The 18,060-nt window shown below is 47.2% G+C and overlaps 1 protein-coding gene across 1 annotated transcript in view; it reads left to right on the top strand.

Moving 5' to 3' along the window:
• Nucleotides 1–13,690, top strand: part of TRPV3 (transient receptor potential cation channel subfamily V member 3) — a 43,286-nt gene extending 29,596 nt beyond the window's left edge. The window contains exons 12-18 of the mRNA XM_058431564.1: nt 906–979; nt 3,444–3,609; nt 7,116–7,182; nt 8,764–9,038; nt 10,892–11,004; nt 12,930–13,009; nt 13,596–13,690. Of these exons, the coding sequence (XP_058287547.1) occupies nt 906–979; nt 3,444–3,609; nt 7,116–7,182; nt 8,764–9,038; nt 10,892–11,004; nt 12,930–13,009; nt 13,596–13,690 (870 nt within the window). The remainder of the gene's footprint in view (nt 1–905; nt 980–3,443; nt 3,610–7,115; nt 7,183–8,763; nt 9,039–10,891; nt 11,005–12,929; nt 13,010–13,595) is intronic.
• The last annotated feature ends 4,370 nt before the right edge of the window (nt 13,691–18,060 follow it).

Here is an 18,060-nt window from a genome sequence, read left to right on the forward strand (position 1 = left end):
CCATCCTTCCATCTATCTATCCATCCATCCATCCATCCATCTATCCATCCATCCATCCATCCATCCATCCTTCCATCCTTCCATCTATCTATCCATCCATCCATCCATCCATCCATCCATCCTTCCATCCTTCCATCTATCTATCCATCCATCCATCCATCCATCCATCCATCCTTCCATCATCTATCTATCCATCCATCCATCCATCCATCCATCCATCCAATGAATCAACACATATAATCTGAGCACTTTCTATATATGTGTGGCCTTGGAGGAGGTGACAGGGATGGGACGAGTTTGCCCTCTTTGAGTTCACAGCCTGGTGGGGGACATAGCATGGGCATAAATACCAAGACTTTACGATAGACCGAAAAAGACCCTAAGCTGGGTTCTGGTCAGTGTTCAGAGGAAGGGACGTGACTTTTATCTTGGGACAAGGAATGGTAGAGATGCTTGAAGGCAGAGATGGCACTTACTCTGGTGGGGTAGGATTGGGCACGAGGATGATGAGGACAAGGTCATTACAGGGTGGGTATGGGGAACAGCATGAGCAAAGGCTCGGAGGCTGGAACGCTAGGCTGGATGTGGAGAATGGAAGGCGGCTGTAGTGATAGTACCGCTTTGCAGGTTCTGGGGTGAGGATGGGGTAAGGAGTGAGGGAGGTGAGAAGATTTGAGGGAAAGTTCACCTTCACTGTGGAGGTGCCTACGCCCCCCAGGCACAGGTCCCCTTTCAGATCCGCCACCTGGACTGTAGCTGGGCGTTTGCGCATTCAACCCTCAGTGAGTCTTGGTCCTGGGGAAGCACCCTTTGCTCAGCTCCCCCAGTGAGGGCCATGAAGAAGCTCAGCTCCCCGGTTGAGGGCCATGAAGAGGGTGCAGTTTTTCTTTCCTTCCTGGCCTTAGGGCATTGCCATCTTCCTGCTGAGGCCCTCGGATCTGCAGTCCATCCTCTCGGACGCCTGGTTCCACTTTGTCTTGTAAGTAGGTCTGGCTCCTTGGTTATTGCCTCACAGGCAGGGTTGACGTCCTGTATGGTGGCTGCCATGTCCCTCTTGAACAAACACCCTACTGTGCCACCGTGTCCCAGTCACTCTGCCATGGTTACACGCCAGGGGTCTCCTCTCTTCCTCCTAGTAGGAGACACGTAGATGCCCATGGAGAGGGTCAGGAAACTTCAGGGCTGCCGGGCGCGGTGGCTCATGCCTGTAATTCCAGCACTCTGGGAGGCCAAGGTGGTGGCGATGGCCAACTCCACCCATCACAGAGCCCCATGCAGAAGGCAGCATGGAATGGAGAAGGCAGGAACAGGCTTGGCAGTCCTTTTTACATTTTTTTTTAATTGAAATGGAGTTTCACTTTTGTTGCCCAGGCTGGAGTGCAATGGTGCGACCTCGGCTCACTGTAACCTCTACCTCCCAGATTCAAGCGATTCTCCTGCCTCAGCCTCCTGAGTAGCTGGGATTACAGACGTGCACCATCACACCTGGCTACTTTTTGTATTTTTAGTAGAGACGGGGTTTCGCCATGTTGGTCAGGCTGGCCTTGAACTCCTGACCTCAAGTGATCTGCCCGCCTCAGCCTCCCAGAGTGCTGGGATTCCAGGTGTGAGCTCCTGCGCCGGCCTCTTCTGCTTCTTATTTGTTTTGTTAGTGTGGAGGGAGACATTCTTCCTCATTTCAGTCTAAAATGCAGTTGATGAATCAGATGGTTTTTCTTACGATCGTGCCTGTGTTGTGACTTTGGCTAGCTATTTTATCATTTTGGAAACTGCCTGATGTTATAAGACAGTGTTTTTATCTAAATGTCTGCGTAACAGATGTTATGCAGATGTCTGCATGTGACTGTGTAGGAGTAGATATTGATTTTGTATGTTTGAGATATATTGTACTTAAAAACATTTTAACTGTGGGCCGGGCACGATGGCTCATGCTTGTAATCCCAGCACTTTGGGAGGCCAAGGTGGGCATATCATCTGAGGTCAGGAGTTTGAGACCAGTCTGGTGAAACCCCCTCTGTCTACAAAAAATATAAAAATTAGCCTTGTGTGGTGGCATGCACCTGTAGTCCCAGCTACTCGGGAGGCTGAGGCAGGAGAATTGCTTGAACCCGGGAGGCAGAGGCTGCAGTGAGCCAAGATCACGCCACTGTACTCCAGCCTGGGCGACAGAGTGAGACTCCGTCTCAAAAAAAAAAAAATTGATTGTGGTAAAATACACATAGCATAAAAGTTGGCATTGCAACCATTTTTTAGGCGTACAAATCAATACTGTGAAGTACATTCACATTGTTGGGCAATCAGTCTTTAGAACTGTTTTCATCCTGTAAAACTCAACCTCTATACCCCTTAAACAACAGCCCCTATTCCTCTCCTTTCCTGGCCCCCTGTAACCACCATTCTTCCTTCCTTCTCTGTGAATTGGACTATTTTAGGTACCTCATATGTGGAGTCACATAGTGGAGTCACCTAGCTTATTTCACTTAGCATATATCATACTTTAAAAAGATTTAATGCTGGTCACGTTGGCTCACGCCTGTAATCCCAGCACTTTGGGAGGCCGAGGTGGGTGCATCCCCTGAGGTCAGAAGTTCGAGACCAGCCTGGCCAACATGGTGAAACCCCGTCTCTACTAAAAATACAAAAATGAGCCGGGCGTGGTGGCGGGTGCCTGTAATCCCAGCTACTAGGGAGGCTGAGGCAGGAGAATCGCTTGAGCCTGGGAGGCAGAGGTTGCAGTGAGCAGAGTTCATGCCACTGTACTCCAGCCTGGGTGACAGAGCAAGACTCTGCCTCTGCCCCCCTACCCCCTCCAAAAAAACACCACGATTTAAAAAGTCTGATTGGCTTATAAGTATAGATATTGGCAGTTTTGTCATTTTGGTTAAAAATACAATCCTTCACCACACCTTTGGTCTACTCCAGTAGTTCTCAAATCGATGCAGGAATCAGAAATTATGTGGGTGATTTAGATTATTTTTCTTTTCTTTTTTTTTTTTTTGTAGAGACAAGGTCTCACTATGTCGCTCAGGCTGGCCCTGAACTCCTGGCCTGAAGCGTTTCTCCTGCCTCGACCTCCCAAAGTGTTGGGATTATAGGCAACAGCCACTACACCAGGCCCGTGTGGGTAATTTAAAAAATATATGGCCTCCTGGGCAGTACCCTAGAATCTTCTGCGGCCCTGTGGATGTGTGTTTTTTCTTTTTTTTAAGTCCCCACCAGCTGCAATCAGCTTACCACAGACTGTGAGTGGCATCTGGTGATGTCGCTACAGGCTGAATTCTATGGTAGCCAAATGGATCTGAGGCAGCCTGATTCTGGTCTCTTCTGCATCCGTCACCGGGGTGACTGTTCAGGGGGTTTAAGGGAGGTTTGGGGGATTTGCATATCTTTGCCCTGATGCTGAGAAGTAAGTAAGGCCCGTGTCTCCTGTGTCTCCTGAACAGTTTTATCCAAGCTGTGCTTGTGATACTGTCTGTCTTCTTGTACTTGTTTGCCTACAAAGAGTACCTCGCCTGCCTCGTGCTGGCCATGGCCCTGGGCTGGGCGAACATGCTCTACTATACGCGGGGCTTCCAGTCCATGGGCATGTACAGCGTCATGATCCAGAAGGTGCGTTGGGAGCTGCGCCGGCGGGAGGGCCCTCGGAGGATGGCTATTTTTCAGATGGGGAAACTGAGATCTGGAGCGGAAGAGGGGTTTACCAGGGGGCAGGCCACTGCTCTTCCTGCCGAATGCCATGTGCTGCCTTTGCTTTCGGTCAGGCTTTAAGTGTCGAGACCTTAAGTCCCCCAGGCTTGTGGGGTGCTGGGGAGGGGTACACTTTGTGGAGGACTGTTGTCACCCCTGGGCAGTGGCGTGCCGGTAAACATTTAACAACTGTTCTCTGTGTGTATGTGTGTGTGTGTAGGTGGAATATGTATATTCCATACATATACACATACACTTATCATACATTTTACTATACAAACGATGTGTATCACACAATTTGCAAATAATGAAAATATACAATACAATTTATTGTAAATTGCACATAGCCAGTTGAGTCTCAGAATAATTTGTTGCTTTTTTCTTTTTGAGACTGAGTCTTGCTCTGCTGCCCAGGCCAGAGTGCAGTGGTGAGATCTCGGCTTGCTGCAACCTCTTCCTCCTGGGTTCAACCCATTCTCCTGCCTCAGCCTCCGGAGTAGCTGGGATCACAGGCATGCACCACCATGCCCGGCTAATTTTTGTATTTTTAGTAGAGACGGGGTTTCAGCATGTTGGCCAGGATTGTCTTGAACTCCTGACCTCAGGTGATCTGCCCGCCTCGGCCTCCCAAAGTGCTGGGATTACAGGCGTGAGCCACCGCACCCGGCCTATTTGTTGCCTTTTATTGAATTCTAGTTTTTGTTGTCAACCTTTGGTTGCAATTGACAAAAGAGTGCTATTCAGACATGAATGTTGGTTGAGAGTTTTCTTTATAAGCAGTGATTAAAGTGAAACAATTAAGATTTATGTTGGCTGGGCGCGGTGGCTCACGCTTGTAATCCCAGCACTTTGGGAGGCCGAGGCGGGTGGATCACAAGGTCAGGAGATCGAGATCACGGTGAAACCCCGTCTCTACTAAAAAAAATACAAAAAATTAGCTGGGCGTGGTGGCGGGCACCTGTAGTCCCAGCTACTCGGAGAGGCTGAGGCAGGAGAATGGCGTGAACCCGGGAGGCGGAGCTTGCAGTGAGCCGAGATTGCGCCACCGCACTCCACCCTGGGTGAAAGAGCAAGACTCTGTCTCAAAAAAAAAAAAAGATTTATGTTGAACTTTACTTGTTTATCAATGATGTGAGCAACTTCTTTGCTGAATTGGATACTAGTTTGCAAATATCAGAAGAATATTCTGTTGATATTTTTGTGCTATACACAATGTAAAGGCTGCAGACAGCCTTTACATTAAAATTAAATTTTAATTGGATTACAATTGGATTAATTGGATTAATACAATTAAAATTTAATTGGATTAATAGTTTCTCCATCACTGTCTTAAATCATTTAGATCTAGATATCAACAAAACAGTGAGTCAATCAATCTCTGATTTGTGGCATTTACCAATTTTCATGATGTAAATACAGTAGCTCCCCCTTAATCTTGGGGGGAAATGTTCTAAGACCCTCCATGAATGCCTGAAACTGCAGATAGCACCAAACCCTATATAATATGCTATGTTTTTTCCTATACATATACTATGAAAATATACTATACAATACAATTTATTGTAAATTCCACTCAGCCGGTTGAGTCTTAGAATAATTTTTTGCTTTTTTTTTTTTTTTTTTGTGACCGAGTCTTGCTCTGTTGCCCGGGCTGGAGCACAATAGTGTGATCTTGGCTCACTGCAACCTCTGCCTCCCGGGTTCAAACAGTTCTCCCGCTCCAGCCTCCTGAGTAGCTGGGACTACAGGCATGCACCATGCCCAGCTAATTTTTGTATTTTTAGTAGATACCGGGTTTCACCATGTTGGCCAGGCTGGTCTTCAACTCTTGACCTCAGGTGATCCGCCCGCCTTGGCCTCCTAAAGTGCTGGGGCGCAAAAAACAAAGCAACAAATTATTCTAAGACTCAGCTGGCTATGTGGAATTTATAAAATTTATTTTATAAATTAGACCCAGTGAGATTAATGGCAATAACTAACAGAACAATGATAGCAATATACTGTAATAAAAGTATGTGAATGTTGTCTCTCTCAGAATATTGTATTGTGTTTAATATTTCTGGGTCTTAGTTGACCACAGGCAACCAAAACTGCAGAAAGTAAAACCGAACAGAAGGGCAGACTACTGTTCTCCTCTCAGGGCCAATTTCTAGCTACCAACTTTATGTTGCTGGACATGGAGTTAGGGAGAAACATGCAGATCCACATCACTCTAGAATTCCCACCGTATGGCTATGATAGAGATAAGTAACCTCAAAAACACACACAATTGTAAATATAGTGAAATAACTGGACAGGGATGAGTTCTGAACATTTATTGTCTTTGTTTTATTTAATTAAATTAATGAATGAATGAATTAATTAATTATTTGAGACAGAGTCTTGCTCTGCCTCCCAGGCTGGAGTGCAGTGGTGCGATCTAGGCTCGCTACAACCTCTTCTTCCTGGGTTCAAGCAATTCTCTTGCCTCAGCCTCTGGAGTGGCTGGGATCACAGGTGTGTGCCACCACACCCAGCTAATTTTTGTATTTTTAGTAGAGACGGGGTTTCGCCATGTTGGCCAGGCTGGCCTCCAACTCCTGACCTCAGGCGATCCACCCACCTCAGCCTCTCAAAGTGTTGGGATTACAGGCGTGAGTCACTGTGCCCTGGCCTGTCTTTGTTTTAAATATAACTTATTTTATTTAATTGTAAGTTTATATGGTTTAATTTTTTGGCAATACAAATAATAATTTCTTTACCCCCAGCTTTATTGAGGTACAGTTGACATATATAATTGTATAAATTTAAGATAATTTAAGATGTACAATGTGAGGATTTGATATAGGTATATATTGTGAAATGATTTCCAATTTCCAATTAGTTAACACACCCATCACCTCACATAGTTGCCATTTCTTTGTGTGTGGTGAGAACATTTATGATCTATTCTTTTAGCAAATTTCTAGTACACAACACAGTATTGTTAACTATAGTCATCATGCTGTCTATTAGATCCCCAGAACTTATTCATCTGATAACTGAAAGTTTGATTTAGTTCTGAATAATGGCTGTGTTTAACAACCAGCTCACAACTTCATAAGAATTTAACGATCAGCTCTTGCAAGCTGTTCTGAGCTGGCTCCAGCATGCCACTGCCCCCAGGAAGTGTGAGGATTCCAGATGTGAGACCCTATGGTGAAAGGTACAGGGTGAATCACAGGGAGAAGAGAACCTGGGGCTGGAGCAGAAGCAGAAGGCTTCCTGGAGGAGGCGGGATCCAGAGCTGAGCCTTGGAGCATCAGGAGGATTTGGCTGGGGGAAGGGAGAGTGGCCCAAGTGAAGAGACAGTTAGGGTGTGGGGTGGGAGAGGGTGGGAAGCAGGAAGATCAGGGTACCATGAATATGTGCTTGCACCTTACACTTGAATTATGTTTATTTCTTTATAGGTCATTTTGCATGATGTTCTGAAGTTCTTGTTCGTATATATCGTGTTTTTGCTTGGATTTGGAGTAGGTAATTGAGTTATAAATAATAGTAACTCCCACATTTATAAACACTTTATACAGATGTCAAAATGACAAAGTGTATGGCAGCCTCGGCAACAATTAGACCAGCTACCAGTGGGGCACTTGCCATGCTTGGCATTTTCCACGCATTACCTTTATATATATATATATATATATTTTTTTTTTTATTATTATACTTTAAGTTCTAGGGTACATGTGCACAACGTGCAGGTTTGTTACATATGTATACATGTGCCATGTTGGTGTGCTGCACCCATTAACTCGTCATTTACATTAGGTATATCTCCTAATCAAGCATTACCTTTTTACTTCTCTCAACAACTTGATCAAGTAGGAATCATCACCCCAATCATAAGGTAACTGAGGCTTAGAGATTCCAGGATTCAAACCAGGCCAGTCACTCATAATCCAACTTCACCATGTGGTATATACCTCTGGCTTTCCCATTCATTGCTTACGCGGCCCTCACGACCTAAGATAGGTTCTGCAAGTGTTTTCAGCCCCATTTTAACAGATGGGGAAACTAAAGTCCACAGAAACTCAATTGATGGTCTTTGCAAAGTAGGAGCAAGTTAATGCCCTGAGGCGACTGCCTTTGGATTTCACATCATGTTACTCTCACAGTTTGCTTCAGACATAACTGTGAGAGCCTCTCTGGTCTGCTGGGACCAGGAAGGAGCCCCCTCTTAAAATCTCTCCATTTACGACAGAGGGAACAGCACCATCTGGTTGCATTTCTAACCTCTGCATAGACAGATATCGTTTTCCCCCACGTACCAGTTGCTTTTTTTTCTTTTCTTCAGTGACCATTGACATTTGAAATTAGGTAGCTGTTTCCATCTGTCTGGTACCTTTTCCGGGTCACAATTTGCTTATTTATTTGCTCCTTCACCTGCTTGTTTATTCATCCATCTATTTACTCTCTCATTTAATTTGCTCATCCACTTATCTGTCCATCCATCCATCCATCCATCGATCCATCCATCCATCCATCCATCCATCCATCCATCTAATTATCCATCCATCCATCCATATCCATCCATCCATTCATCCATCCATATCCATCCATCCATCCATCCATCCATATCCATCCATCCGTTCAGCAGTGAACCTCTACTGTGGTGTGTTGGAAAGAATGGAAGTGTGAGCCTGGTCTTGCTCATGGGGAACTCATGACAGCATTAGGAGGAGATTCAGGATCTTACAGCCTTGAGGGAGGTGACCCAGGCTAGAGGAAGTCAGGAGCTCAAAGACTAGCTGGGGAGCCAGGGACACACACATGGATTATAATTAGCGGCTCTGCAAGGCTGCAAGTGATCAAGGGCAGACTGTGGGGTAGAGGAAGGAGAGAAGACTCTGGGCTTTGTTAGGTGGAAGGGCTTTCTGCAGGAGGCCAGGGCAGAAAAGCCAGCCTTATGAGGCTTTGGGAGGACCTGAAGCTGGAGATGGGATTTAATGGCCAGAGAGAAAGAGGCAGCAGGCTTGTCACGTGGGCAAATACACGCAAGCTTGTAGAGTAATTCACCAGGCGGAGAGCTGAGGAGAGCACCCTGTTATGTTCCCTTAGCCCTGGCCTCGCTGATCGAGAAGTGTGCCAAAGACAACAAGGACTGCAGCTCCTACGGCAGCTTCAGCGACGCAGTGCTGGAACTCTTCAAGCTCACCATAGGCCTGGGTGACCTGAACATCCAGCAGAACTCCAAGTATCCCATTCTCTTTCTGTTCCTGCTCATCACCTACGTCATCCTCACCTTCGTTCTGCTCCTCAACATGCTCATTGCTCTGATGGGCGAGACTGTGGAGAACGTCTCCAAGGAGAGTGAGCGTATCTGGCGCCTGCAGGTGAGTCTAGGTGGAGACCCCAGTGTGGGGGCCTCCACGGGACTCAGTTCAGCACATGGTCATTGACTGCTGTCAGCACCAGTGGGTCTAAGGTGGGGCCTGAGAATCTGCACAAGCTCCTCAGTGTGTGGCCAGGTTTGAGGAGGCCTTAGCCCAGGTTCTTTGAGCGTAGGGTCTAGGAAGTGTGGCTGTGCAACAGCATGCGTAGAAAAACTCAGGCTTATGGGGGTGCTCTGCTCAGGGTTGACAGTGTGATGTGTGGATGTTAAAGTTTGACCTTAGGTTGCATTAAGAGGAGTACAGTGTCTAGGACAATGGAGGTGACAGTTCTGCTGTATTCCATCCTGGCCTGAACACTTCTTACGTGCTGAGGAAACCAATGCATAGGATGGGTCCAGAGGTGGTAACCAGGTTTGGGAGAGGACTGGAGACTGCCTCTTAAGAAATGGTTGTTGGTGGCCGGGCATGGTGGCTCACCCCTGTATTCTTAGCACTTTGGAAGGCCGAAGCGGGTGGATCACCTGAGGTCAAGAGTTCGACACCAGTTTGGCCAACATGGTGAAACCTCATCTCTACTAAAAATACAAAAACTAGCCAGGTGTGGTAGTACGCGCCTGTAATCCCAGCTACTGGGGAGGCTGAGGCAGGAGAATCGCTTGAACCCAGGAGGTGGAGGTTGCAGTGAGTCGAGATCGTGCCATTGCACTCCAGCCTGGGTGACAGAGCAAAAACTCTGTCTCAAAAAAAGAAAAAAAAAAAAAAGAAATGCTTATTGAAAAAGGTGAGTGTGCTTCGGATATCTGCAGAAGAACCTGTGAAAGAGGGAGCAGATCCCTTCTGTGGTCCGGAAGGTAGATGTACGTGGGGATACTACAGGGAGAAAAGCTTTGATGTCACACGTGGAAGTTTCTCACTATTAAGGCCCTCCTTTTTTTTTTTTTTGAGACAGGGTCTTGCTCTGTTGCCTAGGCTGGAGTGCAGTGGCACGATATCAGCTCACTGCAACCTCTGCCTCCCAGGCTCAAGCGATTCTCCCACCTCAGCCTCCCAAAGTGCTGGGATTACAGGAGTGAGCCACTGCGCCCGGCCAAGGCCCTCTTAATTGATTTGTTGATACTGTTCAAGAGAGACTGGAAAAATTATGGCCAGGAAACTGCAGAGAGATTCCAAGCCGGGGAGGGGGTGGGACTAAATAATGTTTGAACAGTCCTCTGCCATGGGATTCCAGGACCCCAGCACTGTCAGATAGGAAGCTCCTGGGCTTTCAGAAATATTTATATCATGGATTTTCGCTCTGTCACCCAGGCTGGAGTGCAATGGTGGGATCTTGACTCACTGCAACCTCCAACCTCCAGGTTCAAGTGATTCTCCTGCCTCAGCCTCCTGAGTAGCTGGGATTATAGGCACCTGACACACGCCTAGCTAATTTTTGTGTTTTTAGTAGAGATGGGGTTTTGCCATGTTGGCCAGGCTGGTCTCGAACTCCTGACCTCAGGTGATCCACCCGCCTTGGCCTCCCAAAGTGCTGGGATTACAGGCAAGAGCCATCGCGCTTAGCCCTAATTTTTGTGTTTTTAGTAGAAACGGGGTTTCGCCATGTTGGCCAGGCTGGTCTCGAACTCCTGACCTCAGGTGATCCACACACCTTGGCCTCCCAAAGTGCTGGGATTATAGGCGTGAGCCACTGTGCCCAGCCTGCTCTTTTGTCTTTGAATTCTGTAGATTAGCCAAACCCTTGCAATCTATGCATTAAGCATGAGGTGAGGGTGGAGTGGGCTCTCTGACAGTGTGTGTGCATTTGTGTGTGCTTGTGAGTGTGGATGCCTACTCCTTAGACTTGCTTATGTCCCCAGAGAGCCAGGACCATCTTGGAGTTTGAGAAAATGTTACCAGAATGGCTGAGGAGCAGATTCCGGATGGGAGAGCTGTGCAAAGTGGCCGAGGGAGATTTCCGACTGTGTTTGCGGTAACAAAGGGAGAAGGGCCCTGGGGCGGTGGTCTTTGGGGTGGGTAGAGAGGAGCAGGTCAGTGACAAGATATTAGAGAAACAGTGCTGCCCCTTGCTCACCATAACCACAGCTACTGTCTCTTCCAGTGGCCTCCTCGGAAGAAGGAATTTGCTTATGGGGTTGCAGGCCCTGGGATGGGAGTTCCCGAGCTTCAGAAGAGAAAGAGGAGACTGCCAACAGTGGCTCCCCTCTCTGCATCTTTCTTTCTTTCTTTCTTTCTTTCTTTCTTTCTTTCTTTCTTTCTTTCTTTCTTTCTTTCTTTCTTTCTTTCTTTCTTTCTTTCCTTTCTCTCTCTTTCTTTCTTTCTTTCTTTCTTTCTTTCTTTCTTTCTTTCTTTCTTTCTTCCTTTCTTCCTTTCTTCCTTTCTTTCCTTTCGAGTTTTGCTCTTGTTGCCCAGGCGGGAGTGCAGTGGCACGATCTTGGCTCATTGCAACCTCTGCCTCCCGGGTTCAAGTGATTCTCCTGCCTCAGCCTCCCGAGTAGCTGGGATTACAGGCATGTGCCACCACACCTGGCTAATTTTGTATTTTTAGTAGAGGCAGAGTTTCACTATGTTGGTCAAGCTGGTCTCAAACTCCTGACCTCAGGTGATCCACCCACCTCAGCCTCCCAAAGTGCTGGGATTACAGGCGTGAGCTGCCACACCCAGCCCCTGTCTCTGCCTTTTTGGAGGTGCCTCCACGGTCTCTCTCTGTTCGCTATCTGGTTTAGGGAAGATCTGCCTGCTGGGTACTCCTTTTCCTGCTGTTTACCCTGTGTGAGTTCCTGTGACCCCGGGTGACTTGAGGCCCCTTTTGCCCCTGGCAGATGGAAAGTGACACGGCTACTTTGACAGATCTCTGGCTTTTGGATTTTTTTTTTAAGTCCTTACCTATCCTATGACCACCTTTTCGTTTTTTTTTTTAAACGGAGTTCCAGGCTGGAGTGCAGTGGTGTGATCTCCGCTCACCGCAACCTCCACCTCCCTGGTTAAAGTGATTCTCATGCCTCAGCCTCCCTAGTAGCTGGGACTACAGGCACACGCCAGCACGCCTGGATAATTTTTGTATTTTTAGTAGAGACGGGGTTTCATCACGTTGGCCAGGCTGGTCTTGAACTCCTGGCCTCAAGTGATCCACCATCCCCCCGCCGGCCTCCCAAAGTGCTGGGATTACAGGCGTAAGCCACGGTGCCCGGCCCCATGAACACCTTTTCTGGTAAGCCCACCTCCTCCTACCCTGACCCAACTGCCTGAGCCTACAGACCACCTTCTTTGAGTATGACCATACCTTAACCCACTTCTCTGACTGAGACCCCACCCCATGGAAAGCATCATTTCTGACTGCAATCGTTACCCTAACAGACAGTTCTGATGTTGCCACCCTCACTTTAGAGATGTTCTCTGGATGTGAATTTAAGTCACATCAATGCCTATGGTTGTATTCTAACAACTCAGACGCCACCCACTCTTGTTGGGGCATAGACCCTGACCACAGGCTCTTTGTGCCTCCTCAACCCCTGTTACACTTGGAGTTTAATCTTCACACCCTTGTGGCCTGGGCCTTCCCTCCGTCTGTCCCCGCTTCCCCTTGGGCTGTCACTAGTCAGGCACAGCAGCTGGTGTCTGAAGTTGGACCCTTTACACCTGTCTGGGCAACTTGCAGGATTTCCGAGTTCCCTACAGTGGAAGGAGAACTGATTCTCTGAGGCCTGGGGACATGGATATGGGGATAGAGTTCGAACCCCAACAACTCTGGTGTGACCCCTCGGGTCAGGGGTGCTCCTGATCTCGGACAGACAGATGGGGAGCTGTGTAGACACCAGGACGTCCCAAACGCAGGGCTATTTGTTTGTACTCAGTGAGGCACTGGTGAAATAGTAAGAATGATGATCACACTTGCAGGATCAATGAAGTGAAGTGGACTGAATGGAAGACGCACGTCTCCTTCCTTAACGAAGACCCGGGGCCTGTAAGACGAACAGGTACTGTCGTTGTGAGGTGACATGGTGTCCGCTCCTGTCTCAGACCATGTAACCTTGGGCAGATCAAGTCTAAGGGTCCTGACTTTCGCCATCTGTCAAATGGGAGGGTTGAATGGAAATGCTTCTTAGGTCTCTTCCAGCTCTGACTTTTAGAACCCTAGTTGGCACAACTTTTAAAATGGTGTAGCCCTAAGCCACAGAAACACATCATGCAGGCTGGGCGTGGTGGCTCACGCCTGTAATCCCAGCACTTTGGGAGGCTGAGTCGGGTGAATCACCTGAGGTCAGGAGTTTGAGACCAGCCTGGCCAACATGGTGAAACCCTGTCTCTACTAAAGATACAAAAATTAGCCGAACGTGGTGGCAGGTGCCTATAATCCCAGCTACTCGGGAGGCTGAGTCAGGAGAATTGCTTGAACCTGGGAGGTGGGGGTTGCCGTGAGCTGAGATCACACCACTGCACTCCAGCCTGGGTGACAAAAGTGAAGCTCCATCTCAAAAAAAAAAAAAAAAAAAAGACAAGAAAAAAAAGAAACACATTATGCAGAGTGATATATTTCTAAAATATATATTTTTTAAAAAGCAGATTTCAACAAAATCCAAGATTCTTCCAGGAACAACAGCAAAACCACTCTCAATGCATTTGAAGAAATAGAGGAGTTCCCGGAGACGTCGGTGTAGAAGCCGACCCCAGAGCTGGTGTGCGCGTGCGCTGTCTGGCGCTGCAGGCGGAGTCACCGACTCTGTGCAGAGAGGATTCGAGGGATGATGGAGTCTGGCTCTGCTGGCCTAGAAGCAGAGTGCACCCTCATGCTCAGTGCTCAGTGGGTGTCTGAACTGAGGGGCAGTTGTCAGTTTGTCTGAGTGGGAAACATCCTGGATTTTGTTACTTGGCAAAGAGTTGGTGTAAACCTACAGCCAGCAGCAGTCTGGAGCCTGGGAGCCTCCTGAAGTCCTGGGTGAAGCCTCTGGTTTTACCAATTGCAGGTCGGCTTGGCTGGGAGAGATGGGTGGCGGGGAAGGGGCAGGAGCCTTGAGGAGGAGGGAGAGGAGTCTTTCCTCCTACAGCTTCCCCCTGTCAGCCCCAACCCCAGCCCACACGTTGTACCATCTCTCCTGCTGTGACTGGGTTGCCTGTATTTGTGGGAGACCCTTGATTCCATCCCAGAGTGTGCGGGGGACGGAGGTAAGGCGGATATCCTGGGGGAGGAGGGGAATGCGCTCTGGAAATGCCCTTCTGGAACCCTTCAGGGAAAAGGAGACCATCCTTGGAGTGAACGTCTCCTGACACCCCAAGGTTCAAACTATCTCAAGCTGAGAGATGTTTTTAGTAGCATAATTAACACAGGGTTTTAACTTTCAATATGGAAAAGACATTTCATTTGAGAGTGAAAATTACTACAATGAAGTATGTGATTTTAAAAGTGGAGACAGATTGGGGGCTTTGGGGCTGGATGTAAGTATTATATATTTGGCCTCAGGGTGCCCAGAGCAAGACAAAAAGCTTTTCTTCACACACACAAAAGTCTGCATGAGACAGCAAGTCCTGCTGGGCCGCTGCGATCTGGGTGAAAGGGCCTGGCTCTTTTGTTTGTCTTGGCCTCGCAGTAGCCTCTGTGCTGGGATTGTGGCTTCAGCTTAAGCAGAAATAGCAGGTGCTCGATCAATACCATCTTAGCACTCAGCAGTTAGTCGCATACCTCAGTATGTCTCGGTGGGGGAATTTAAGAAAATGCCTCAACTGCTTTGGTGCGAAGTTTTTTTTTTCTTTTAACTGTGAATTTTGAAGCTGAAGGGGAAGCTTGTGAGAGAGAAGCATCTGCCAAGACTTCGAGCTTATTTTTATGTCCTCATCCTCTGATGTTCTCCTTCTGAAATGACACGGAGTCAGTCTGGGGGGCAGAGGTGAAGTGGAGATGGAAGGATTTTCCAGGTGACTGTGGCCAAAACCACCAGAACATCCACTCTGCCGCCATTGTCTGGTGAAAGGATTCATGTAAAAATGTTCGAGGTGGAATTATAAAAATAGTAACCATAAGTGTTAATCTTAAATAGCAGAAATAGAAATTTGGCCTTCAGATAACATGGCGATTGATTAGTTCATCTGGCTTGAGGCAAACTGAGGAGTCCGGGCCTAGCAGTGCACTCTGGGCCGGTTTCTCTGCCCTGGGCCACTCTGTGTGCCAGACTAGCTGGACAGATAGAGACTCTGTGCCCGATGGGGCCGGCTGGGGAGAGGTGGGCTGGGGTGTGTGAGGCTTCACAATCCACAGCAGCCCCTGCCCTCCCAGCTGACCCAGGGAGTAACCGCGTGCTCTAAGCCACAGTGGTCGGGGCTGGGCATGGGCCTCTGAAGAAGAGAAGATTTGAGGGGGACTGTCCTAGAGGCAGGAGGAGCAGATGTGTTCCAGAATGGGCAGAACTAGGAAATTGAGAAAGATTTTGGCTCAATAGAATCCAGCAACTACTCCAGATGTTGGGAGATGTTTAAGCAGAAGCTTGTTGAGCACTTAATGAGGAATGTTGTTGAAAATGGTCATTGGAAGAAGTTTAAGGTCCCTTTTAGCCTGGAGATTGTACAAATCAGCATTCCACATCTGGAGTTAGCTACCCCATGAAGCCTGAACAGACATCTTTGTCTGAAAGGAAGTGGTTTGGATTCATGATGCCACGCTCTACACTATGGAGCTGGGAATTCCAGAATTGCTTTGACTCAGATATTAATGGAGAAAGTTATATCCATTAATGGATAAAGCCATATCTGTTACGGATAAAGCCATATCCAGAATTGCTTTGACTCAGATGTCAATGGATAAAGCCAATTATTGATTTCTATTTGCCTAACCTGCCAGCTTTTGTCCCAGTGGCGAATGGAGAGCCACATGGATGTTTGTCTCTCCCACGTTTTGGTGATCTGCTGTCTGTGGGTCTGGATGGAATTTGTTGGCAAGACCGTTTTCTGTATTGGATATTCTTCCCAACAGTGTCCACCCCAAAAGGCTTTCAGCCAAAAGGTCTGAGCCTAGGTAGGTTTACCAAGGGAAGCCATGAGTCAAGAAGCATCAGAGTGAAAAGGACCACTTCCTTCATTTTACCCCCGGAGGCCAATGCTCCGAGAGGAATGTGTACTTGGGCAAAGTCATACAGGAAGGTCATAGCAGAGCTGTGCAGGCTGGAATGTCCTGATTCTTGGACCACAGATGTCTCCTTGAGCCATTATTTATTTATTTTTCAACAGCACAGTTATTCCATCATTTTGAGTCTTTCTTTGTAGTTGGCTTATATTGGGGGGCAGGACTGTTTTCTCAGGTGTCTCATTTGGCAGTCAACATTCTCCCCTATGTTCCCTATGACTAGTTGAAAATTCAAGTGTGCCCATAGGGGTGCACAAAACCACACCCACACACACCCCCCCACACACATACCCACACCCCATTAAACCCATGGGTCTATCAGGACATCTTAAAACTCCGTGTTGACATTTCAGTAATTTCAGGGGAAGGCATTTTCCAGGGATGGGGTCTCCCAGGCTCAGATAGTGCCTTTGGCTGCAAATGCTCCTTTAGCTAAACTTTTCCTCAGGAAGAATTCATTATTCTAGACATTATGTGATATATCTGTTTGGAATAAAAGGTGCTTAACCTTCCTCCCTGGGATGTGGGAGAAGGTGCTGGAGGTTGTACTGTGAAGTCTTTAAGCTCTTAGAAGGCTCCAGCCTGAGAGAGCCCAGTATTATTGACATTCCTTTCCTTCCTCAAGGCCTGGTGACCTGTGACCTTTCGCTCTGGGCAGGGCCCAGGTAGATGGGCCATCATCCGGGCCTGTAAGCCGTACTTGATTTCTGCATTGATTTACATTTTTTTACTGTGATCTTGGTTCTAAACACAGAATTGTCACTCCATTCTCCTTGAATGTGCCGGATCCTTGTAAATTCTCATTTACCTACTTGTTCTTAGTGTTTGTGTGTGTGTGTGTGTGTGTGCGAAACTCTTATGTTCAAGAAAGAAATCATACAAAGAGTAAGAACATGTTTGTGCCATTGAAGAAATGGTTTTTTGATTTCTAATAAATATTTATTTTGCCTTGTTATGGCCACGTTTTATCCTTGCCTTAGGTGTGCCAATGTGCAGACTGACTAGAAACCCTAGAGTGTTGTTAACAGGAGTGGGTAAAGGGAAGGCCAGTTTTTGGACCTGAAGCATTATCATTGGTTCCGGCTTAGGAACAGAGCCAGGAAGCCATAAGACATGTAACCTTTGTATGTATTTGCATATCAAAGCGCATTCACATCAGGTAGCCAGTTTGAACCACTCAGCAGCTTTGGAAGCAGTTTGAGTAAAAGGAGACTCAGGGGGTTGAAGCGATGTGCCCAGGGAGTCACAGCCAGGTAATGCCAGTGGTTCAGGCCATGAAAGCCCTCAAAGAGTGCTCTCTCCACTTCTGCACAGCAAAACAAACCACCATCAGAGTGAACAGGCAACCTACAGAATAGGAGAACATTTTTGCAATCTACCCATCTGACAAAGGTCTAATATCTAGAATTTACAAGTAACTTAAACATATTTATAAGAAAAAAACAACCCCATCAAAAAGTGGGCAAAGGATATGAACAGACACTTCTCAAAAGAAGACATTTACATGGCCAACAAACATATGAAAAAAAGCGCATCATCACTGGTCATTAGAGAAATGCAAATCAAAACCACAGTGAGATACCATCTCACGCCAGTCAGAATGGTGATTATTAAAAAGTCAGGAAACGATAGATGCTGGAGAGGCTGTGGAGAAACAGGAACACTTTTACACTGTTGGTGGGAATGCAAATTAGTTCAACCATTGCGGAAGACAATATGGCGATTCCTCAAAGATCCAGAACCAGAAATACCATTTGACCCAGCAATCCCATTACTGAGTATACACCCAAAGGAATGTAACTCATTCTACTATAAAGACACATGCACACATGTTGATTGCAGCACTGTTTACAATAGCAAAGACATGGAACCAACCCAAATGCCCATCAATGAAAGACTGGATAAAGAAAATATGGT

This window comes from Hylobates moloch, unplaced genomic scaffold (genome assembly GCF_009828535.3).
Source record: "Hylobates moloch isolate HMO894 unplaced genomic scaffold, HMol_V3 SCAFFOLD_19, whole genome shotgun sequence".
Taxonomy (NCBI): Eukaryota; Metazoa; Chordata; class Mammalia; order Primates; family Hylobatidae; genus Hylobates; species Hylobates moloch.